General features: G+C 38.6%; 1 protein-coding gene across 1 annotated transcript in view; it reads right to left on the bottom strand.

Moving 5' to 3' along the window:
- FAT4 (FAT atypical cadherin 4) overlaps positions 1–26,362 on the bottom strand; it is a 154,078-nt gene that overhangs the window by 50,569 nt on the left and 77,147 nt on the right. The window contains exons 2-6 of the mRNA XM_020781503.3: positions 18,886–19,017; positions 17,378–17,639; positions 14,594–14,944; positions 7,742–8,664; positions 6,260–6,434 (exon numbers count right to left, since the gene is read on the bottom strand). Of these exons, the coding sequence (XP_020637162.3) occupies positions 6,260–6,434; positions 7,742–8,664; positions 14,594–14,944; positions 17,378–17,639; positions 18,886–19,017 (1,843 nt within the window). The remainder of the gene's footprint in view (positions 1–6,259; positions 6,435–7,741; positions 8,665–14,593; positions 14,945–17,377; positions 17,640–18,885; positions 19,018–26,362) is intronic.

Below are 26,362 nucleotides of genomic sequence, written 5' to 3'. Positions count from 1 at the left end.
CAACAAAATGTATTTAAATTTGCATAGAACACGTTAAAAGGCAAAAAAAGTCAGCTGGATGATAAAATTTGGAAAGCACATGGAGAAAAATTAGAACAGCATTTTTCTAGGGAAAAAAAGTAATTTGCCAAACCACTTAAGGAACAAAATAAACTTTGTGGAAACCAGTGTAACAAATTAAGATTGTGAAGCTGCATGGTTTTGGTTTATTTTAAATCCTCCAAAAGTATGTCAGTGAAACAGGCTAGCTGCAAATGTAACCCTTTAGCATATATAGAACAAAGAATGAAGTAAGGCTAGATTCTGTAGCAAGCCACATCACACAGAAATACAGAACACTAAGTCTGAAGAAATAACAGAAAACCCACTTATAAATATTTACCTTATTTGGTTAGTACAGTGGTTCTCAACCTTGGGTACCAGATGTTCTTGGACTACAACTCCCAGAAATCCTGGTCAACGGAGCAGTGGTGAAGGCTTCTGGGAGTTTTAGTCCAAAAGCATCTGGGGACTCAAGGTTGGGAACCATTGGGTTAGTAACTGCATTAGAAACAGGAAAACAATAATAAGGCTATTAAAATTAGAAGCAAAGTATTGTGATTGAAGGCGTATTTCAGGTGACTACTCTGTCCCTGAAACACACATTTGAAGATGGGAGGATAAAAAGAAAAGTACATTCAAATTAAAGCAGCTAGTAGGCTCCAGATGTGTTATTCTATAGTCAAGCAATTGATAATAGAAAGGACCGGGAGCAAGCATTTATCCCTGTGAAGGTAAAAGCTGCTGTTTTCTAAGATGGCATGCTGCCATATTGCTCATCTTTGAGTTTCAACATATGGAACTTTTTCAAAGGAACATTTCTCTTTCCCTATCAGTTTTTCCCCCATAAAAAGGGGAGACTACTCGAATCAGTAATTTATGTGTAAGGGGAGTCATTAAATCTTCTTTTTCAAATGCCTGAATGCCATTTCGCTGGATCATGTACAAGAGGTGTGGAGAAGGAATCTAAACTCTATGGCATCATTTCAAAGTTCATCATTTTTGCCTGACATTCTCATTTATTAATTGCATCTCCGCTTTGTGGCCTACAGTAAAACAAAGGGACAGTGACTCAGAAATGGAAGTCATCCATGCTGTCCTTCATCATGTTTTTATGAGCTAACAAGACAAAACAAAAGAGATGAGATAAACTTCCAATGTCATGGAGTTCGTGACTGGACATCAAAGTAAGGAACCATTTGAATTGCAGCCATAAGTAGGGAAAAGATCATCGTCCAGATGCAGCAAAGACCTAAGAAATTGCTGGCTTGTATAGGATTCAGATTCTTAAACACCACGACAAAGCACACCACATGTTCTCTAAAATGTTTACATCCACACTGAATGCTGCATGTTTGAGCAGCAACCTATAACCACTTGGCACACAGTATGGGGAAATTTGTATACCCTGCAGCTTCTTTGAGTTAACCTGGCTACAAGCAGACTATTGGATACACTAATATAAAAAGCTGCAAGTCAGAATGAGTTATTAGAAGAAGGAAGTGGACAAGAGAAGAAAGTTTATGATTGTAGTTTTGTGAGGTAAACAGGTGGATGTATATCCCCGCTTATAATAAAGAAGGCAAATGGCAGTAGTAAAAAGGAGCAGATTCAAGTGGCTGCTTATGCTTCCTTGGGTTAACTGAGGGAGGAAAGTCACTCCCTAAGTGTAGTGAGGCACCTAACATTCCCTTGAGGGCAGCTTTGGAAAGCACAGCTGGAATGTTTAAGGGACATCTGGAGGCACTGCCTGACACAGCATACATATCAATAAAATATGAGGGAAGAGCAAATGAACATGAACATGAAAATACATATGTTACAGTTATGGAACCTAGCAGCCAGCCAACAATATTGTCTGTGACTGAAAGGGCTTCTTTACACAACTGTTTTTGAGAGGATACTTTCCAGACAATATTCCATGAAGGAAAATGTACAGAAGCCTGTGAAATCCAGTTGTAAGTTGCAAATAGAACAAGCCTATTAAATTAGGCGAGTCAACACCTACATGACTTCCACTGATTCAAAAGCCCTGCTTCAGTTGTGACTATTAGATTTTAGCCATTTTGTGGAAATTGTTGAATTTTTGGGGTTGCAGATATTTGCTAAAATTCAGAACACACAGGGCCCTTCTTGAACCTTCCCCTGTCACACAACCACAGTTAACTCATAGTAACAGCAGCTGATAATCAGTTTTTGTGACTAGAATATCTAGGACAAAATTAGCATGCAGTGAATGCACCTTCAAAACATCATACGTGCATCTCCATCATATCTAACATATCCACAGTTCATTGTGTGGAGACATGGGGGAGGGCCTTCTTGACTCTAGAACGCCAACTATGGAAACCTCTCCTTGGAGGTTTAATTGTCACCAGTACTGGTACAATTTTTGGTACCATATCAAATCCTACTTATATAGAGGCTTTTGGGGCTGAGGATAATGGCCTGTGTTGGTTTAATGCAACAATTTAATGTTCAGATCTTTCAGTGTTTTAATTTTGTGTTTTAAACTATTTGATTTCTACAGTGTCTTAAGCATCATGTTTTAAGATCATTTTTTTGCCCAGAGATCTTATGATATAGAGCAAGTATGTTTTATATAGCTAGCTATCCACCTATCAATCACACACAATTTACCGTATTTTTCCGTGTATAAAATGACAACTTTTCCTTAAATAATCAGAAAAAAATTGAGGGTCGTTTTATACACTGAAGGTGCCGCTTTTCCCTGCCTTTTTAGAAGCCATGGGGCTTAGCAAAAAAGAAGGTAAGGCTCCCTTCAGGTAAAGCAGCTGTGAAAGGGCTTCAGGATCAAAGGGCTGCGATCGTGCAGCCTTTACCCGAAGGGAGCCTTCCCTTCCTTTTTGCTAAGCCCTGTGGCTTCGCAAAAGGCAAGGAAAAGCAGCGGTCAAAGGGAGTCCTTTGATTCCTGCTTTTCCATTCCTTTTGAAAAGCTCTGTGGCTTAGCAAATGCAAGGGAAAAGCAGGGATCAAATTTTTTAATTTGGGTTAGAAAAGGGGGTGGTTGTCTTATACATTGGGTTGTCATATAAACGGAAAAATACGGTATTTGCCTCTGTGTTTGCTGTCACAACAAAATTTATATTCTGAAAACAAACTTATTAAGCAAAAAACAAGCTTTAAAATCACAATGAAAGAGCTAATATGAGATACAAAACTCCACAAGTGAACCATGTATATACTCTTTCACCAGATATGGACGGGTTAGGAGAAAGAAAATAAGTTAGCACGTAAAATTCTGCCCTTCATACACTGCTCAATTTCAAAAGCACCAAAAACATCTAAAGTTTAAAATGTAGACTTTAAATATAGAATCTCAGTATGTAAAATGACAATTTTAAGTTGAAGATAACCAAACAGCATTTTTCCACAGGTCATAACCAAAGTCCATGAGGTAATATCTATTGCTTGATTTACATCCAGAGATCATATGGGTGGATATAATTTATGACAAGCTAATGTTTCTTGCATTGCTCTGGCATGCACAGCTTTTCTCAGAAGACAAAAATTTGCTTATCTCGGTTGAAAATTCTGTGAAGAACAGAAGCTTAAAAACAAAACTGATATTTAGCAGACATTAAACAAATATTTGCAAAACAGAGCCAGTTTTGCAATAAATGGGAATTGATGGGATAGCTTATTTGAAAAGTTGTTTAATCACGTACAGTTTCTTGTCTGTTGCTTTCCAAAAGTTAAGTACTGACCTTTTTACAGATGATTGTAGCATATGTTTTAAAAAGATTTTAGAAACATGATTTAATATGTGCAGCTGTATTTATCCAGTTATGTTGCTGCTGCATACATGAAGGGAATGCAGTTAGTAATGTGTGAATGAAGACAAGCTATATTCTTGTGAACATAGGAACAAAGTAATTTTTAATCTCTAAATGCTATACTCACTAAATCTAAATCCAGATGTTCAACTCAATGAGAGTGCCTGAAGCAATTCTTCTGATCCCTCTATTCTATGCTCTTCTCCCTTAATCTGCATTTACATGTGCGAGTCAATATGCCTCAGTTTTAATCTAACAGCACATTCAGAACTCCATGACTGAACTTTTGCATAAAATATACCTGCAGAAGGATCATAGTGTCACCAGAAGAAGCTGATTTTCAGTAATTTAAAACATCCCACATGAGTTCCACAGTTTTTCTGACCCACTTTCATCATATAGAAACTGAGGCAGCCATGGGACAAAATGCGGAAGTCTTTAACTACTGAAATATGTAATGTTGGTCTTTCTTTGCAAAAGGATGTTTACTAGGAATTTACTAAAACTGTTGGGAGGAAAGTGAAAAGACTTAAATTAGGCTGTCTCTTTTAGATTGAAAATAATTATGTTAAATCAAGTTCAACATCTCCTACTTTTCCATATTTTCTGTGTTGCTGCCCAATATCAATATGAATGGTGCAGCAAATATTGTCAAATATTCTTTCACTCTCCTCCTTAATACAAGAATTTATGAGTCATCACCTTGTGTTTGAAACATTGGCGGCATCAAGATTCAAACACAAGAGCAGCAGCAAAATCAAGTTCATCTGGTACCATATTTCAGTAAAGAAAGAGAGTTGTTCCTGTTGCAGATGAGAAGAAAGGGGAAAGACCTTCATCTTCTAAATCTTCAAAATCCAAGTCAAAGCCAGCTTTATTCATACGCATCTGCAATCAGTTCAAGAGCTAGTTCACTCATGAACGTGACAGACCATCTGGATGTACAGTATAAACCCCTATCAATTGCCACCACCTCCTATAAAGCAGAGATTTCATCACAGCAATGGTTGATTTATCCATGTTTTCCAAGCCAGAGATACCTAGAAAACCTGTTGAAAAACAGCCTGGCAATTGCTTTGTATTTGGATGAGAAGTGGCTAACTGATGGGGCGTCAACACCTGGGATTTCCCCCTGCTTGGTGTCTCTTTGTGCCTGCTTTGCAGAATATAGACTAGAAAGCTAGTATGATATGATGTTTTGGAAGTCATTAATTCAGAGTCACCACACATCGGAAGTGAATTGACAGCATGTAACAGTTAAATTACCTAACAACCATACAGTGACAAGACGGGTGGAATGGTTGAAGTACCCAACCACTATGACAGGATATAGGCACCAACTAACATAAAGAGAAACCATCCCCAACCGCAAAACAAAAACCCATACTTTCGCAGCTCATATGAGTGAGCTTCTGAATATTTGTTTCCTCTTTTTAAAATATGCATTCTCTGCATTTTTAAAACCAGGCCAAAAAAAGAGCCTCCTATAAGCATGAATACCAAACAACCTCTTTGGCCAGGAAGGAGTTAACACGTTTTCCGCCTGAGAATCAGTTAATTGCGTCCTGATTGACAGACTCAAAAGTTCAGACTGCCCTGGACCTGGAGCCAATTTCCTTTTTGAAAACCTTTGTCAGGTGACTATTTGGTCTCACAAATCCTGAGAGAATATTTACTCAAAGCACTGGGGCAAAACACCATGGCTATGTGCTTGGTAAATTTATTAAAGGTTGCATTTGTATAGTTTCCCCTGAATGAAAATACTCTGAATATGTCCTGTAAAACTGTGTGCTAATTCCCTGAAGAGATCTGGCAAAATGGCTTCTTTCCTGGAGGACTACCAGTCCATTCCTTTCTTTAAAGCAAACCCCAGTTTTGTGACCTATATCTGTGACCTTTAATTACCCTGCCCACTGAGCTACAATGTAGCCTTTGCAAAAGCCACTTTTCCTGGCAAAGGGATACTCAAGCATACTCAGTTGTATACAAAATCATTTGAAAGGCCTTTTTAGGACCAATATTTCATTTGCTACAGCATGGATTCTTTCCAAATAAAGAAAAATGGGTGTGGCCAAAAAATCCCTTTCTAGATATACAAGATTGGCCTTTTTCCATTTATGTGAGCTATCTGCGTAGGTTGGGGTTGCCTATTTCTCAATGGGACAGTAAAAAGTTTTACTTTTTAAAAAACATACCTTGAAGTCCAAATGTCCTCAAGTTTGGCACAGAGCAAGAGTAGACCTGCTCTTCCGCCAAATTTGGGGCTGATATGAAGTCCAATTTAAAAGTTACAGTTTTTTGTTTGGGGCTGACCCCATTTTTAGAATTGCCTTTTAGAATGCTTATTCGCTCTGCTACACCACATCATATATCTTGCAGTTGAAGCAATTTTTTAACCTGGATAGACATTAAGTTTTGCTTACCTGAATCTGTTGCTGTGACTATCATGATATAATGGTCCTTTTTTTCTCGGTCTAAGCTTTGCACAAGGTGGAGCTCCCCATTAGCTGAGAGTGTACAGGCTCCATCTTCATTTCCGCCAACAAGAAGATAGGTCAGTTTGCTATTTAGGCCTTGATCATCATCCCTCGCTACAACCTATAGAAGGAAAGATACACAAATAACTACAAATACTTAACTATACTCACGTCTGCTTAATTTGCACACTATTATCCTTCATGTATGTAGTATGTGATTGGCAATGCAAACTCATCTATTAAAACTAAGTTGAAGAACAAAGAGATCTAGCCACATGAAACCACCCCATAAATGTAAGAACTTTTTTTCCTGCTCGCTGCTGAAGTCAATGCATTGTTTAACATGTTAGGCATATATCACATGAAAAAATTCAATAGTAACATCAGCAACAATAGCAATACAGTGGTGCCTCGCTTAACAATTGCCTCGCTTAACGAGGAAATTGCTGTAATTAGGTTTTTGCAATCGCTTTTGCGATCGCAAAACAATGGTTTAAATGGGGTTTTTTTGTTTAACAATGATCGGTTCCCTGATTCGGGAACCGATTTTCACTTTACGATGATCAGCAAACAGCTGATCGTCGAGTTTCAAAATGGCCACTGGCTGAAGAAAATGGCCCCTCGCTGTTTTCTAGGTTAGATTCCTCATTTTACAGGCGCTGAAACGGCCGCCGTATGGAGGATCTTCGCTGGACAGGCAGCTATTCAGCCCATTGGAATGCATTGAACAGTTTTCAATGTGTTTCAATGGGCTTTTTAATTTCGTTTGACGATGTTTTCGCTCTACAGTGATTTTGCTGGAATGAATTAACATTGCCAAGCGAGGCACCACTGTACTGTACTCTACAGCATAGATATATGAAAAAAAAAGACAGAGGTAAAAATGAGAAGGCACAACTCACTGGAAAAATACAATAATGCTAAGAAAGAGACTTTTGAGTAGTGTGGGTGGCATATAAATTACATACATACATACATACATACATACATACATACATACATACATACATACATACATACATACATACATACATACATACATACATACATACATACATACATACATACAAGTTAAAACAGTAGAAAAAGAGGACCACCAAGTATAAAATGGAATGACTCCGTAAAGGAAGTCATAGTCCTTAGTTTCCAAGAGCTAATGAAGCCTGCGGAATACAAGGTATTTTAGAGGCCACTCATTCATAGAGTCACTATCATAGGATGATTTCACAGCACATAATTAAAAAAATCCCTATTAAATCCATGTGTTACGCTAAAGAGAGGCTAAAGTGGCCATAGACCTGTGGCAATGATAGGACCTCGGGTCATTCTGCATGTCTTTTAACTGTGTAAGACTTGCAGTGTCTATATGTTAAACATAATACAAATTATTATATTATAATTATATATGGCTTCCTCAAGAATACTAACCTGAAGAATGACCTTAGGTAATCTTTGTACATTTTCTGGGACATTTACAGAGTAGGGGGAGAGCTCAAATGTAGGAATATAGTCATTAACATCCAACAGAATAATGTTGACGGTAGCTGTATCAGTCCTTGGGCTGCTACCACGATCAGCTGCCTGTACTGTCAGGGAATATAAAGGAATTTTCTCTCGGTCCAATGGTTTAGCCACTGTTATCACCCCTGTGACAGAATCAATCCGAAACGCCGTGTGAGTATTTCCACTGATGATGGCATAGCGAACTTGCCCATTGGAACCCTCATCTCCATCTGCTGCAAATACCTCGACTATATCTGTTCCAGTCAAAGTATTTTCTACAATCTCAATTTTGTATAATTTTTGAGTGAAGACAGGGCTATTATCATTAATGTCAAGGATGATCACAACAATGTCACTGGATGAAGAGAGAGATGGTTGACCTTTGTCCGTGGCAATTATAGTCAAGGTATAGTTAGAAACTGTTTCTCTGTCAAGTTCTCCAGTGAGTCTTACTTCTCCATCAATAGTACCAATGCTGAATTTGTTTCCTAAAGGATTTAACAGATTATACTCAATATAGCTGTTGGGACCACTGTCAGGGTCAGTTGCTTGGGCCTTGAATACAATAGTATCAATAGGCGTATTTTCTGGAATATAGGTCAGCTTAGGAGAGATAAAATTTGGAGGGTTATCATTCACATCAAGCAGAATTATAGAAACTTGAGTTGTGCTTGTGTATCGGAAGGCTGGTGGGGAAGCCATGTCATGAACTTGAACAATAAGGCTGTAGAAAGACTGACTTTCGCGGTCCAATGGCTGCTTGATGCTCAGAATTCCACTTTTGTCAATATTAAATTGGCCTAAGCTATCTCCAGAAGTAATACTGTAGGATAATTCTGAGTTAGAACCTGTAAAAAGAAGAGAGAGGGTGATATTTCACTTCTCTTATTCAGCAAAGTATTCACCCTAAACAAATAAAGATCATCCTCCTACCTGCTACAATGAACACTATGGAATAAAAAATGAGAGCATGTCCATAGCCCATCATCATATGCTTACCAGAATCAGCATGCTTAGTGCCATAACTGAATGTAGACCCTATATGCATACAGCTCTAAGGTAATTGTCACAGGCTGTTACAGGTGTATTAATAGGGCTGACTATTCTGCTTTCTTCCCAATGTCTTCCTTTCTGTACATCTTGAGTGGGCACATAATTATTTTGAAAATGATTGTAAATTGGGCTCCTCAATCACAGGACTGATAGTTTCTGAATTTGGTGGATAATACAAATTGATTCAGACTGTACATCCAAGTCTTTGATCAGAACTCTTAACCTAATCTCCATTTGCCAGGTGGCTCCCCAAGAAAGATTTCAAAGTCTGCATTAGTGAATTTGGTACAGCTAGGAGGAGAAAAGTGTAAATCCTAAATCCAATTGCTAGTCCCAACTAAAGCAGATGCCTTGAATTAGTGGGATACTGTATACATAACCCATTGATTTCTACCAATGACTAGTTGAGACTAGCAGTTAGTTGAATTTCAACCAAATTATGTGCTGTTGCATTCTTTTAGGGAAAGGGTTTTATGGGGGAGGGGAGTTACGATAAATATAATGTTCTGTTCTGTGCCCAAGTGCCCAAACTTTTATTATATTTGCATAATCAGAAATTGTAAGTGTGAGCAATCATTTTGCCTGCCACATTTATCATATGCTCAGACACAGCCAGCTTGTGCACTTGGTTGTACATTTGGTTGCACAACTGGGCACATGACATAAAGGCAGAAAATGTGAAAATGGCTTGTGTCATTCCCCTTACATTTGAGATGTTTTGTTGTAGGATTTTGGCCACTGCATACTAATAATTAGTTCAGGTACTATGTGCTACAGCTAGGCTAAACTGTCACAACTGAATCAGTAATGTTTCTGCTTGCACAATCAAAGGTCGAGACCATTTCTCATAACTGACTTGTGAACTGCATTCTACCTAATGGTCTAGCTAGCCTGTATTTGAAACAAACAAAAAAAGATACTAAATATCTGCATTCATTTGCAATTGTTTGTAAAGAGCTGTAGGTTCACAATTTCAAGGGTGAGTGCAACAGATATGTAATTTAAGAATGGTATTCAGTAGCTTTCTTTATAGCATTTAAGAACATACGGTCAAGGAAGCAAACCAGTAATTTTATACGTAACAATTACTAAGAAAGAAAGAAAGAAAGAAAGAAAGAAAGAAAGAAAGAAAGAAAGAAAGAAAGAAAGAAAGAAAGAAAGAAAGAAAGAAAGAAAGAAAGAAAGAAAGAAAGAAAGAAAGAAAGAAAGAAAGAAAGAAAGAAAGAAAGAAAGAAAGAAAGAAAGAAAGAAAGAACATCCTCATTTCGGTGGGATATAAACAATTTAACTGCATAAAACTGTAGCAGAAGTGGGTAAATAACTCTTAACGTTGGGGAATATACAGTGACAGTTAAAAAACCCAGATCCCATTCTGTTTGTATTATTCATTGTGAAGTCAAACCACTGTCTATTACTTTCTCATGTCTCTGCATTAGTGGTTGAGACCTAACAGCACTGAATAAATAATGTGGAAATTTTATCTGCTTAATTGGTCATAAAGGCTGAGGTTTGCATTTAATGGATTTTATTTTCTATCTTGCCCTTCCTAAACATTCTATTTTTTTTCACTTTGCAGAACATGATATTAGGTATTTATACACTCAGATGATTTATTCTCCATGCTAATACACTTCAGTAGCAATCTGAGTTTCTTAGGGAATAAATGAAGCCTTGTAAATATAGTACATTAATCACTGCTATTTCTCATTCAAAAATTAAAGAGATGTATGATTTTAGAGTGTGCATGTATATATAATATATGATGTATTAAATAATACTTTTATGCACTTTAAATGTCAGACATAAATTAATGTTTTCTCCAATATTTATTTTACATTTAGTACGACTCTACAGACAATAACTGCTGTGATATAGTGAAGAATTGTATGTACGTCACAAATTAAGCGTAAAAAATCAACCAGCAATTTATTAGCTGGCAGATTTATTTCTTCCGTTGATCTAATTAGGGGAAAATACACTCCAAGGAAGAAGACAAATTCATATTACACTGGTATTCCTCATGTGATAGTAAAGCCTTTGACTGGCTAAGATTCAGACTGAAATGCTGAAAAACTGAAATGTCCTATTGCTTGAAAAATATTAAAATAAGGCAGATCTGAAAAGGGATGTCAAGCTGAAAATTTGGCTGGGAAAAAAATCTAACGGTCGAAGACTTGAAAGATGGTTATGGCAGAATGATGCTTGTGTGCTGTCTTAAGACAAATATGCAGAAATTAACTGTATCAGGGGTAATTTGTGTGATTCCATAATGAGTACATGGCAAAGCAAATAACTGTTGTTCACCCACAGGGCAGATAAACACCATTTGAAGGGTTCAAAGGATGATAAGGGATTTGAATTGAGTAAAAGGGAAACAGAAAGTAATTAGAGTGAGCTTCTGGTGCCATAGGAGAAGGCAAGTGACAGCTGAATTTCCTAAACTCTCCTGAGCATGTCAACCACTGAAAAGCTAAGGAGGGCTCAAAATGATGTTGCTACAGATATATTCCCTTGCAGCACTCCTATCAGACTGCAGGGGAAGAGAAAGATGTGCATTGCTTTTTCAGTTTTCCTACCCACTTTAGCCAAATTGTACTGAAATATTATTACAGTGCACTACAGTATTAGAAATGATTGTGTTTATGACTGTGGAAGGATGATTATTGTATATACTTAGGGTGGAAATGGCATGCAGTTAGGGTGCAACATATCCCAGTCATAGCCATTAGTGTTCCTCCCATCAATAGAACGTTTGTGAATTCATAAAATGAGTATCTGGAAATGTGCAAATAACATCATGGACCCAAGGATAGAGCATGTCAGAATGTGTTCCAAAGGGTATAGGGTGCATCATCTCCAATTTGCATGCCCTCCTTTTTTTGAGCAAATAGGATTGTGGGGCTTCCACATGCCTTTAGTAGAAAATCACAATATTCCTAATAGACAACAGCTTTTTAAAAATGGTCTGAAGATTATAGTGTAATTTAGCACAATCTTCCAAAAGTTAGTGCCCACCAAGTGTCTTGGTTTGCATTTCTCATAATCCCCAGCTAACAGGTATGGAGCATGGGAACTGAAGGCCAAAAGATCTGGAGGGCAACCGGTTGTAGAAGGTTAATTTAGCATCACAAGAACACTTCTCATATTGCAGCATGAGCTTGGAGGAGAGTTTACAAGCAGGGGCAAGGGAGATGAGACACTTTAGCCTTATCAGGCTTTGACATGCACCTGCATGCCATACTGGGGAGCAGGGCTTTGCTTGTTGTTTAGATTTTTAGGTAGGAAGGGCAGAGAAAATTGAAGCTTGAGACCCTGAAAAGCCAATGTCAGATACAATAATCAGCTCAAAGGTAAATAAGTCAATGATCTAACTTACTATAAATAAAGATATGTTTTATATTCGTATCAGTTGTCATCTGAAACTAGAACTGGATTGTAAAATCCAAAGCAAGGTTATCAGTGATCACTTTTCTTCAATTATTATGAAATGATATTCTATATTATTATATTATTTATGTATTAAACATATGTGGGTACCAGACTGTGCTCACAGAAGAGCCTTTCTGTGAATTCTGAAGAAAATGGCAAAATGTTCGGAACATGTCTTTTTAAAATGATACCTTACAATTAAACTTTTAAATGGAATCAGAAAAAGGCATATGGTCTATTTGTTCAAGACTGAAAAGTTACAATTAATTCTCTTTGATGTTCATTTTGTTTATACAATGCCACTGTAATTTTTTTAAAAAATCCCAAATGAATGCAAGCAACTATTGTTTCCAGAGGGTGTATTAAAACAGGAAAGTGACAATGGATATTTTGCATCTGAATTCTCTATCTTCAACAATGTTTATACTGGAAAAACAGGAAATCGCCCAGAAGGAGTGCAATCTCTCATTTTTAAATTCACACTTGAAAAGTCAAGATTCAGAGAATGTATTGGGAACACAGTTCTGGAAGCTGGACAAAAACTGACAAAACCTGAAAAATACGAAGTGGCAAGAAGTCCACCTCCAGGTTTGGAGAATGGCTATTTTGGAGTGCTGAACAGTGATGGTGAATCTGTAATCTATCCAAAAGGTGAATCATCACTCCTGGTGAGTTCCACAAGCTGCAGAGTCCAGGGCTCTAATCCCTTCTGAGGGTTCCTCAGAGTGGGTTGATTTCCCTGTGCTAAACCTCCAGCTGGTATTCCTTCAAGAGGAGCCCGAGTTAATCTCACTGAGGGCCCTGAGAATCTGAGCCCTGAGAAACAGGAGGAAAGACTGATTCCAGGCCCTGGACACAGTCCTTTCAAAGACAGTCAGTACAACCAGGTGAGGGATACGTGGATGGGCCTCTCTGCTCCTCTGGATGTTTTCCTCTGCCTCTCACATTTGTGCTGCCAGAATTGCAGTTGTGTAGGAGTGGGTACTGCTGCTCTGGTCAACCTGTGCAGACACCAAGGTGATGTCTTCTGCAGCCCCTTCCTCTGCCAACCAGGCTGGGATCAGCAGTTTCTTACCACAAATCCTTCTGCCTTCCACTCCCTGAAGTAGCAAAACAAGGCATTCCAAGCCTCCGCTGCCTTCCCCCACCTCCTTCTCACCTGAGGTTTCTCGACCTCATTCTATTTTCCCTCTGAAGTCCCATGACTCTGCCTACTCTTCTTCCTTTATTCCTGCCAATAATCTCTCCTTCATCCTCTGCTAATGCTCCCCTTAAGTCGATCCATTCTTGAATAACTGTCCTCCTTTCCCCCATGCCTGCTGGGTGTCCAGGTGGTAAGAGCTTTCCTGGAGGCTGTGGGGCGAAGGCAGACTATGCCAAACCTCCCCCCCCCCAATAAATTCTTTATAAAATACAAAATTCTGGTCCCTGCCAAGGAGTGCTGAATGGTGCTTTTGAAGAGTAAAAAGCTAATTGTTATGAAAAATGGGCAGAGTCCTCTAAAAGGAGAGAATCAGCATTGACAGAATCAGCCAAACAGAGATCTCTGAAATTTCTTGATATTTCAGATGCTACTATGCTAAACATAGTACATGCTTATTACCTCTTTTAATTTATAAAATAAAATAGCTACTGTTATTTGTCCCCTTAGGATAGTAGTTTCCAACCTTGGGGTAACCCAGGAGTTCTTTGACTGCAACTCTCAGAAATCCTAGCCAATTACAGTTGGTGGTGAAGACTTCTGTGAATTTTAGTCAAAGAGTACCTATCTTACCTAAGGTTGGGAACCAATGCCTTAGAAGATACAACCCTTACTCTGTGTTTGTTCAAAGTATAAACACTCAAATGCCGGGTAGGTGGGGCTCGTCAGCCATGGAAGGCAGCCCATCTAGGAGAAGGAAAACTCTGATTTCAAACCTCCACTGCCTTGTGGCTATATCCACTCATGGAAAAGGCTTCAGGAGTTAACCTCGAGGCAAAATCCGGAGCTGGAGTCCCGAAGGCAGCATGTGTCGTTCTGCCAACTCCTGCGACATTGCTGGAACCAGTTGTATTGGCTCTTGCCTTTCCATTGGACCATTTCAGCAATGTGGAGAGGGGGGATCTGCTGCTTGGGTAACAGCCTATCCTCCATATTACCCTACCCGGGCTTCATGCTCTGGAGAGGACACTCCTCGATTCAGAGCATGTTACCATAGTCTCTCGAGACTGAAGGATGCCTATGTAATGTAATGTAAACACTCAAATACAATTATACCAAAATAAATTCATTTTAAAGTATGGGAAAATACATACCATCATCTGCATCGGTAACATTGAAAATAAGGACTGTAGATCCTGGGGACAGGTCCTCCATTAAAGATGTACTGTAAGAAGCCATGCTAAATACAGGTGAATTATCATTTACATCTAATATATTGAAATAAACTCTATCAGTAGTGGCTTGTCCACCTCCGTCCTCTGCACGAACTGTAAGAATGTAGTACTGCTGAACTTCATAGTCCAAAGAACAAGTTAAGTTAAAAACTCCAGTGATTGGATTTAAGAAAAATGTTCCATCTCCATCATCTTCACTCACAGTATACGTAATTTCTCCATTTACACCTGAATCTTCATCAGTAGCTAAGATGGCTGCCACTAAAGAACCTAGAGAGCAATTAGGGACAATAATTAAGCAACACTAATCATCCAATAGAATAGTTTCAGGAACAGAACTTCAAATAAGTATCAAAAGTATCTTTAAAAGTCATAGATTAAGTTCTATTGCTTTCTATGGGAGAGCCAATATGTATTAAGTTTTCCTAATGAAATAAATAGAATCTAAATGTGGACCACATTCAATAGATAATTTATATCCAGATTCTTGTTTAGTCAAATTTCAAAATATGTGACTTGTTGTCTAATATTACAAGCAGGTCAGGAAAGCAATGAATAGAGTCAGAACAATTTAAAAGTTGCCATTTATTTATTTATTTATTTATTTATTTATTTATTTATACCCCGCCCCTCTAGACCATGTCTACTCGGGGCGGCTTACAACATAACATAAGACAATATAAAATATAAATAATTATAAAATACAATTAATATACAGTATTAGTTGATATAATTAGATTAAAAAATTAGCAAAATGGAACAAGATGAGAGAAAGAAAAAATAAAAAACTTAGCTGACTGGAGGGAAGGCCTGCTTAAATAGCCAAGTTTTTAACTGTTTTTTAAAAACACCCAGCGAGGGTGCCAGCCGAATTTCTGCTGGAAGGGCATTCCACAGCCGAGGGGCCACCGCCGAGAAGGCCCGGTTTCTAGTTTTTTCCTTCCGAGCCTCTCTCGGCGTCAGACCCCCTCAGCCATCCCTGCTGGCAATGACAGGTGATTAGGGTAGATCTGGGTGGGAGAAGATGGTCTGCCAAATATTGAGGTCCCAAACTGTTTAGGGCTTTATAAGTGATCATTAGCACTTTGAAGTCGACGTGGAAACTGATGGCAACCAGTGTAGTGCAGCCAGAGTGGGGGAGATATGCTGAAATTTTCTCACCCCATTAATAAGCCTAGCTGCCACACTCTGGACCATCTGAAGTTTCCGCATCAGCCTCAAAGGCAGCCCCACGTAGAGTGCGTTACAATGGTCTAATCTCGAGATTACAAGCATATGTACTAGAGTAGTAAGCCCCCCCCCCGATCAAGATATGGACGCAGCTGGGCAATCCGCCATAGATGGAAATAGGCGGAGTGGACCACGGACGCCACCTGGGTTTCCACGGTAAGCGCCGGGTCCAGATGTAGCCCCATCTATTACTTAGATAATTATAAATCTGTGCTGATTAAGTGGGAAGGAATATATACTGAGAAAATCCATCAGTACTGCTATTTCTGAAGACAGTACCAAAACATTTTGATCTGCACGGCAGGAGCAATAAGTAAACAGCCAAGATGTGTTCTCCCCTAGATCTATATGTAGACTGGTAAACCTAGTCTTTCTTCCTTGTCTCTCTGAGGATGCTTCCTCTCCCCCCCCCCCGACCTTGTTCCCTGTTTGGGTGAGAGAGGCAGACTTGTAACATGTAAGCCAGCTCTATGGGCTTAGTTAATAAAGTTATGTACTTTTCCTTCTTTGCTTTATTCCTTCATACTGGTTACTCATTTCTATTTAACAGTCATAAGCTCAGCACAACTGCAGCTGCATTCTGGCAGTTTAAATGTCAAATAAAACCAATGATTTTTTCTGATGTTTATTGTTGTCATAATAATTTATTATTTAGCTGTTCTTATTTACTATTTTACTTTTACATTTTTTTACTATTGTAAGCCGCCCTTGATATTCTAGGAGAAAGGTGGCATATAAATATTTTAAATGAATAAATATTTGAGGACTGTCATGCTTCAAAATGGCTTACTACACTACCTGCATGTAGATTTCTCTTATTATAAGCCTTTTTTAAAAAGGAGATCATATAACCTCTTTCTGTAACCTTCAACACACAAATGTCAAGTACTCCTGATATTTACTGAGAGATTTTTTTAAAGCTCAGAGGCTATCATTCTGCTTGCTCATTTTGAATTTCCTTCTACATTAAAAACAAAGGATTATATAGCTCCGTAGACATCACAGAGGTGTTTTCACTCATTCGACATTCCATGCCTATGTCAATCACAGAAATACAATTAACATAATGGACTTACTCCCCTTTCCCATCTTGAAGATAGTCTAGCTAGCCCAGATATTCAAGACAATATTCTGATAGTAATTTGAATATATATTCCATCAACCAATAGCAACAGTAGTGGTGGATGATGAATTTTCTGGGCTAAGGACAGCTAAAACAAAATGCACAGTATAAGAAAACTGCAAGCTAAGAATGTAAACAATAAACAAACCAGTAAAATCAAGGCACCTGACCAGTTAATGCCATTCCTTCAGTGAAACCTGAATGGAATAAAATTTATTTAAATTCAAAAGAACTTGCTTGTGGCAGTGGCTGGAACATAATACTTCCCAGGTAGTACAAGCTATCATAATTCTTACAAGCGCATTAAAACAGAAATTGCTACAAAAATTCTGATGGCTTCTTCTATTTACCTGGAGTGGTATCTTCTGGTATGTCGAAAGAATACCATAGTTTGGAGAACTTGGGTATGTGGTCATTAACATCACTAATGGTAATGTTTATTCTCATATCTGAAGACTGCAGACCATCATCAGCACGAACCAGCAGAGAATATTTGGAGCGGCGTTCTCGGTCCAAACGCTTAGTTGCTATCAGTTCTCCTGATTCTGGATCAATGTGAAAGCTGTCATCCGCACCACTGATGATAGTGTAAGTGACCAAAGCATTTGCACCCTATATAGTGGTTTTAAAAAAGCCCACACCATCCAAAAGTCAGCTCATTTCAGGAACTTGTTATAAACATTTAAGCAATAATAATTTTAATTAACAAATGGGAGAATGGATTTGGAATAAGGAACGGGTCAGATATAAATAAATTATCAACTTCCCTTTTATATTAAAATGTATCAGTGTAAGTTAAAGAATTCTAGGATCTGAATATGTTATAATGGAATGTAACCTGACCAACTGTTTTCTCAAGTAAATATCTCATCCAAAGAAAAACTTAGTCTGCCATGCATAAATACACTAACAGTAGATATGTACAAGAAAGAAAATGCCCTTCTAGAAATGGAAATCTTATAGATGTGAGGAGATACCACAGAACTAAATGTTGTGGGGAACATACGTATATCAAGGAAGGCATGACTCTCCAGCTGTTCCTGAACGACTACTCCCACCATTTCCCACTACTGGCTGTGGTAGTGTGGCTTAATGAGAGTTTCAGTCCTACAATATCTGGAGGCCCATATATTCCCCATCCACAACCTACATCAATAATTACTTCTTTGTAGCATAAATACAAAACAGAGGAACGTGTTTCATAAAGTACTGTGTCCCATGTGAAATAAACTCCTTAATTTTGGCAGTGCTAAGAAGGGGGAAAGGTTGGAAAACAGAAGAAATGTTTTATTTTGAATAAGGGCAAGGACCTATGACTCTTACTCTGGCCTCTGCTGGATTGGAGTTCCCATCAGTCCAAGTGAGCAGAACCAACAGTGAGGGATGCTGGGGGTTGCAGTTCAACAGTACGTGGAGAGCTGTTCAAAACTGCATCCTCCACTGGATTTAACTGTCTTTATGTCATAGATTTGTTTCTGTGGCTCTCTGAAGCAGCTCACCCCCAGACATGCTTAGCTTTCTTGAAGATGAGCAGAGGGACTAGACAGAAGTTATGGCAGATAAAAAGAAAACTTAAAAATGAGATCTTTAAGCATCTTTGGTGGCCATCAAGCATACAGTAGATTCCTGTCCAACACATTACTGCAAAATCTCATGGATCAGCAGTTGCAAATAAAATAAAATAAGTATTTCTTATCTTCCTCAGTGCTATTTCACCCAAGCATATCTGTTTAAAACTCTTTATTTTGCACTGAGAGAAGAGAAAGCTGACATTTGCCAAAACTGGACATTTAAACCTTATGATTTTTTGTGTGAAAATTGTATAGTACCAGTACTGAAAGAAATAACAATTTCATACCTCGTCAGCATCCATGGCTGTCAGCTGCATTATTTTAGACCCATCTCCTATATTCTCTTCAACCGTCAGATCAAGCATATCTGTAGGAAATACTGGTGGATTGTCATTGACATCTTGGAGAGTTATTTCCACCTTGGGGGAAAGCAAGAGAAAAACAAGTCATGATTTATTTATTAAATATAAATACTACAAGTTATCCAAAGTTAAATGAGGCACATTCTAGCTTTCAGGAATTTTCACCCAAACAAAAAGCACAAACAAAACTGTCTATTAACATTCTACATTGTTATGGAATCTTCCAAGAACAGCTTCTACCCCACATAAAGCTAATTTGACTTGTTGATAGTAAATGATTTTAAATGGTCCTCATCTAGTTTACATTGGACATGGTCCACTGATTGACTGTCAGTGTAATCCCCAGAAGTTGGCCCCTGGAGGATAGCTGCCAAGACCCTGGGGCACAAGATCATTCGACCATTAAATGCTGCCTGACAGAAAGAGGTGGTCCAAAATTCTCTGTGAGATGTTTACATACCGACATAGCTAACAAATAAGAAAGAGATTGCATTTTTAGTGTGTTAAAATGGATTCTGATTGCCTCTTTTGTATGAGAAATTGAGGATTTTAAAAGTTAACATCAGATGGGTATGATTTTAATTTCCTTTACTTCCTTCGTCTCTCTTTATATTTAAGTCCAAACACATTTTATTTTTCATAGGTTCTGTTTATATACTTTATAGACATTAATGGCAGCATCTGAAGTATTTACCAAAGCTGTTTACTCCTCCTTTTGTGTAAGCAAAATTGTTTAGTTCTCATACGCTTGCTGATGCTGCATTTCAACAACCAAAAGCTTAGATTTCCCCTCTTAGGTAGACACATACTAATAATCTCCCAATAAAGACAAGATGTATAACAGCTGGTTTTAATCTATAGCGAAAGCAAAAGATTCCCAGTGGGCCCAAACCAAGATATGGTCACCAAAATGTGAAGACCACCAAGAAGATAATGTTATATAAGTGCTTGGGGGTGGGCAGAGCTGCCTTCAGCAAACACAGACTCTGGATTGTTTAGTGAGAACAGTGAAAAAGAAACAGTGAGGGACAACTTGGAAAGCAAAGAAGATAAGCAGATTGACAGAGAGGAATGGAATTGTGCTTCAGAACATCCCTCGTTCTGCCCAAAAGATTTCCCTCAATCTGGTTTAACATCCATGACTGAAAATGATCCAAGGGTATAAACTAGCCGCCATAGATTCTAAACTTATGATTCCCATTTTCTGGCTTTCCAAAAAATGCACATATTTTCTGCTATATGGGGGGATGTGAACAATTCAAAACATGATCCAGCTTATTTAGCCAAGAGAAGCAAAAGCCTAAATGTTTTTGTGATTTAAAATGAAGAATCAAATCTCATTTGAAAGCAGCTAGTTTGGACTTAATGAACATGGACCCTTTGGGAAAATACAACAAATTCTTTAGTATTGCCCAATACCTCACCATCTCCCACTTCTTATGCAAATCTTCCTCAAAGTATGCTAAGCCCCTCTATACTGTTTTTTTTTTTCATACTTTAAACCTGTTGTTATACTTCGTATGCATTTAAACATTATAGCTGGTGTGTAAGTTGACACTTATGCATGGGATGGGGCAGGATAAATGATAGTCATCCACTGTTTATCCTAGGCTTGTCTGAATTCTTGAGATACTCTCTCTTTGTGTCAAGATGGTTGGTTTCACCTATAATCTCATTAATGATTAGATTTTTTTTGTATCTCCAATTTTAACAGAGCTCTCATACCTTAAAACAGAATCTGGTGAAATGTAATAGCTTTGACACCCTGGTTGGTGTAATGGATAAAGTGATAGACTAGAACTCAGGAAGCCTGGGTTCAAATTCCTACATAGCCATGAAATCTCACTGGGAGTATGGAACTGGTAAAACCACACCTTGAATATCTCATTTACTGTATCTTGAAAGGTCTATGGGAGTTGTTACAAGTAAGTTCTGACTTGATAGCATATAACAACAACCTTCCTCACTGGATTCTTGCATTGAGCGGGAAGGCTGGACTCGATGGCCTTATAAGCCCCTTCCAACTCACTTATTCTATGATTCTATTATCTCCTAGCAGCCCAAACAATGTTCAGTAACAGCCCTGATTCAACTGCAGCTGACCCATCTATCTAGAAAATCCCCACTGAAAATCAAAGGAAAAGGAGATACAAAATATTATCAAACATGGGACTTATTCTATCAATGGTTAGAAGGATGTTGTATAGATTAGGAGCGTAATGTGTGTAGTAGTTGTTTTACAAATGATTACAAGCTGTACCCTGGTGGCATGATGTTAGATCAGTATGGATGGATTTATATAATAAAAAGATAATTAAAAAAAAAAGAAAATCCCATCACAACTCAAACCTTGAAAACATGAACTCAGACAAGGATCTGTTGGACAAATCTGTTGAGCTGTGGAACTGAACGGCTCTTTATTTCTGTGCAAACAAATCAGTGAACTGGGCATGGACTAATTAGAAACTAATGATGATTTCCCTGTCTTTGGCCCTCAACATCAAATCTGTATCTGCAGACTTTAATATAACTGCCTAGAGAGTGGTAACGCTAATGGGGCAGGATAGACAGACAGACAGACAGACAGACAGACAGACAGAAAGTTAAAGCCTTTGAATAGAAGAATTAGCATAGGCATTGCTGATGCAACATTAAATACAGAATCTCAAGCAGTGCCTGTAGACTTAAACAGACTTTAATTTTCAAATAATTAAACAGCCTAAAAAGGTTAATTGTAAAAAGAAAAGAACAGGAAAGACGCACTACAGTATTGTGATAATTAATTTAAGCACTACAACAATCTTGAGAACATAAGAAACGAAAGATGAAGACCGCTTTATGTTATAACTGCCAGTCCAGTCTTTGCCCTTAAACAAAAACAGAGAGCAAGCAGTCATGCTACCAAACCTATTACATTTCACCAGATCCTGTTTCAAGGTACAGCAGCTGTGAAGTTCTGCAATTTATTTATTAATACCATATACATCAAGCACAGCTAATGTTTCAGCTACAACCTGATAATTTATCACCACTACCCAATTCAGAATGTGCTATTGCCCCCTCTGTAAATATATATTTAAATAACCTGTCAGCTTTTAAATTTCATCTGTGTAACTTTGCACTTTCCAAGTTTTCTGAGTCTATGTTGCCAGTAACAGAAATAATAAACCTACATTATGATGAAAATTCACAAACCATGCAGAGAATTAATTGAAAGAAAAGCTGGTTAAGTCTGTGGCATTCAAAATGATTAAAAAGGAAAGAAGGGTAGAAATAACAGATGACTGTGTAGGTTATGCTGAAAATTCAGTGCACCCTCAGTAGTAATATTTCATGCTGAAGTCCTATTTAACTTCTGAGGACTAACAAGTTCATTTGAAAAGAAAACAAAAACCAATTAGGCAGAACTGCATTTTAAGGAATGTTTACAGCAGTCTAATTTTTTTTTTTAAAAGTACTGTAGCTTTAGACTTCTAACATTAAAACTGTGGATAGCTGAATGATATGAGCTGCTGAATGTATTTTAGTAGAACACAAATAAAGCACATCGAGGTCACTGAAATAATGCATTCCTTCAAATCAAGATAAATTGCATAATTAATTTCTCTCAGAAACCTCACACAGTTGTCTGCTGTTTATCAATGACATAATAGTCAGTAAAAAGTATGGGTCTTTCCTCCCCAGAATGTATAAATGCCTGCTTCACCCTATAAACATACAACTTGGAAAATTTAAGCTTTTGGACTAAAACTCCCAGAATCCTTCAGCCAATAAGATCAGTGGTCCATTTATTAAGATGCATTTGTTACCAGGGAATATACTCATGTTACAGAGCATTATTGTTCTCCTCTGGGAACAATAATAGGTAAAGGTAAAGGTTCCCCTTGACAATTTTTGTCCAGTCGTGTTCGACTCTAGGGGGTGGTGCTCATCCCCATTTCCAAGCCATAGAGCCAGCGTTTTGTCTGAAGACAATCTTCCGTGGTCACATGGCCAGTGAGACTTAGACACGGAACACTGTTACCTTCCCACCAAGGTGGTCCCTATTTATCTACTTGCATTTGCATGCTTTCGAACCGCCAGGTTGGCGGGAGCTGAGACAAAGCAACGGGAGCTCACTCTATCGCATGGATTTGATCTTACGACTGCTTGGTCTTCTGACCCTGCAGCACAGGCTTCTGCAGTTTAGCCCGCAGCACCACCACGTCCCTTACAATAATAATACGTAAATGATTAACTTCACAGTTCCTGAGAGGTAGCAACATAAAACAGGGCAATGATAATATAATTGAGCAAGATATGCATAGTTGATGAATATATTATCAGACCCTCTCCCTCCCATCCTTTAAGAGGATGCTAAAGACTAGAGTTGACCAATTACGACGGTCTGGTGTGCTTGGTGGATAGGGCCCACAGTTGTTGTGTGGGCATCCCATCAGGAGCAGACCTGCAGGCTTCCCTTCTCCACCTCCTTCTCTGAGTGGGTGCCCCACATGAGAAGGTGAGGTGAGAATCTGGGACACCTAAGCAACATCCGTGGGCCTGTACCGCCAAACCGTACTAAGTGTCCATTTCTACTAAAGACTGTTTCAAGAGGAATCCTCTCTTAGGCTATTCTAAGTGTGTTCCCAGTGTCACCATCATTTTGGGGTTTGTATCTGTAGTTCATTTTGAGATCTTTTTAATGCTGGGTGGCTGGGTGGCTGAGTCATTGTTATATTGTGCTACTGTAAACTAAATGCTTAGAGTAATCCTTTGCACTAAGTCAGTGGTAAATGAATGAATGAATGAATGAATGAATGAATGAATGAATGAATGAATGAATGAATGAATGGTTAATTGGAAAAATATAAATGGCCTAGATCCAGATAAAAGTGGCAGAATTCTACTTGAACAACAGAGTTTTTCTGGCTCCTCTGAGCAGCATTACAAGAAGCACATCATGAACAAGCAGGTCCTTGTGGGATGGGGCATAGCGCAGTTGCAGCTGGATGGGGAAACTGCTAGAATTTGGTGGACTTGTCTCTTGAATGAACGGAAGTGATTTTTCCCCCTCTTGATTCAAGTAAATGAACTGATTAAAATGAATTTTGTTCTGGAAAAAAAACGCTATTTCCTGGATCCAACATGAAAGATGTCTTTGCTATGAAAAATGCGAGATGCAGGGTTTTTTCAACAGCACTGAGCAGTAACAGGCCAAATTCTGCCTATTCTGTTTTTTTTTTTTAAAGAAAACTTTAAAATAACCTGACTTATAGCGGTCCTCTAAATTTTGATTCCAGTAAATCCATGTTTCACTACTCCTATCCAAGTGTTGTACTGGAAACCACAGTGAACACTAAATGAATATGTGAGATGCAAGTTTGAAAGTAGCCTTGCTCCCACACATCCTCTCCCACCCAGAGATCATTCAGACCAGCGGTTCCCAACCGTTTTGGGACCATGGACTGGCTGAGCCTCTGAGGAAGGCGGTGGGCCCCTGCAGGGGCATGCGGGTGCACATGCTCTCTCAGGCGCATGCACAAAGTGGTGGGGGAGCGCCTGCCCGCCAATGCTGGCATGAGCCCTCCCCCACCCCTTCGCGCATGCACAGGGGTGCATGCCTGCCTGCTCGCCCACCCCTTCACATGGGCACTTAGGGGCATTCATGAAGTGGTGGGGGAGCGCCCACATGCCCACCAGCACAAGCAGTCCCCCACCCCTTTGCGTATGCACAGGGGCACCTGCACGTCCACCCGCACGCCCCTTCGCACGGGCACATGTGTGAAGGGGTGGGGGAGCGTTCACACCAGTACTGGCACATGCGCAAAGACACTGTGGGGAGGGGGGTACAGGCGGGAGGGTGGTAGGTCTGTCTTCGCAGCCTGGTCTGGCTCAGGCCACGCTGGCACGTGGCCGCGGACCGGGAGTTGGGGACCTCTGACTCAGACCCTTATGTAATGAAAATCAAGATCCATAGTGAAACCTATCAACATATTTGCTAATGAGGGAGATTTTTGATCATTGGAACCCATGTTAAGTATGTTCAGGTGAATAAGCTTATCAGATCCACTTCAAACCTTAATGATGACAAGAGGAAAGCAAGGTTTACTTGCTACCTGTAACTACTCTTGCAGTCCTCTCTGTGTTTTAAAGACAAATACCCAAATAAGGCTTCTGTGTTTCAGTAAAGGAAGAAAATATTTTTTCTTGGTATGAAGTAGAAATAATATTTTTTCCTTTCTTCAAAATCTTTTCAACTGCCTAGCAAAAACAGGGAAACAGGCAAGCCACAAAAATGCAGAGCCAGCTTATATGTGGCAAATATAGTTGGCAGTGGAAAGACAAGCATCTATTTGATAATCCGTTCTTCTAACCACTGTGTCCTTGTGTTTGTGCTTCATCAGAGCATTACAGATGGAATGTGATCTAAGACGAAAGGGGCCACCACAAACCCTACATCACAGTGGATCTCAGCTTCACTAAAAGAAATAATATATGTATGCATGTTTAGACACTCATATTTTTAGTAAAGAAGAAACAGAAGAACCTAGCTGGATAGTTGGCAACTGATTTTAGGGCTGCATTTCAGCTCCCCCTTGAAGGCCTCGACTTCCACACAGAAAACATGGCCATTAGGTCCTAGAGTATGATGCCTGAACATCCTCCTCAGAGCCCCATAGAACTTTATAGACCCCTAGGAGGTTAAAAAAAATCAGAAGCCTGTATTTGTCACTTCCGGCATTTGTTCCATTTAGGTTTAATTCCAGAATAAAATAAGATAATCATTTTCAATCATAACAAAATTCATTTGAATATCAAAGTATAATTTTTTCATTGTTGCAATAATTTCAGGCAACATCAACTTGTCTAATTCTACAAGCTTTATTTATTTACATTGTTTCTATCTTTCATATGCACAAAATACTTCAAAGCTGTTGAAGTCTTACAGCTAGGAAAAGCTGTATGCACAAATGCTTAAAATATATATAAAAACTAAACTTAAGTTACAGACAAGTCTTATTTCAATCCAAAATACAGGTGCATAAAAGGTACAAAACTACAAAAAATAATGTTTTAAGTACATTTTTAAAATGCAAGCACACATAGCCTAAAAATGCACAATCAAAAAGCAGGTGATACATCTTTAAAGTAACAATTCAAAGTAAGAATATATAAAGTAAAATTGATTTCTTAGCCTTTAAGCATATTCTTAGCCTCTAAGCAAACTATTCTAAGTGTTCATCTAGCCAAACCAGTTTGAAACTATGGAGGAAAATCCATGTTTCCTTGTGAACTGCCACTTTTGCAGCTATTACATGATACTCGACAATCTCTGTTATAAGTGTTGTTGGTATCCGGTTTGTGCGGTGTGGTGTAATGCGGTATATTACATAGCATTGTGTTGGCATGACTAGCAGGT

The sequence above is a fragment of the Pogona vitticeps genome, chromosome 5 (genome assembly GCF_051106095.1).
Source record: "Pogona vitticeps strain Pit_001003342236 chromosome 5, PviZW2.1, whole genome shotgun sequence".
In the NCBI taxonomy this organism is placed as follows: domain Eukaryota; kingdom Metazoa; phylum Chordata; class Lepidosauria; order Squamata; family Agamidae; genus Pogona; species Pogona vitticeps.
Note: the sequence above shows the minus strand (reverse complement) of the source record. Positions and strands in the feature narration are given on the sequence as shown.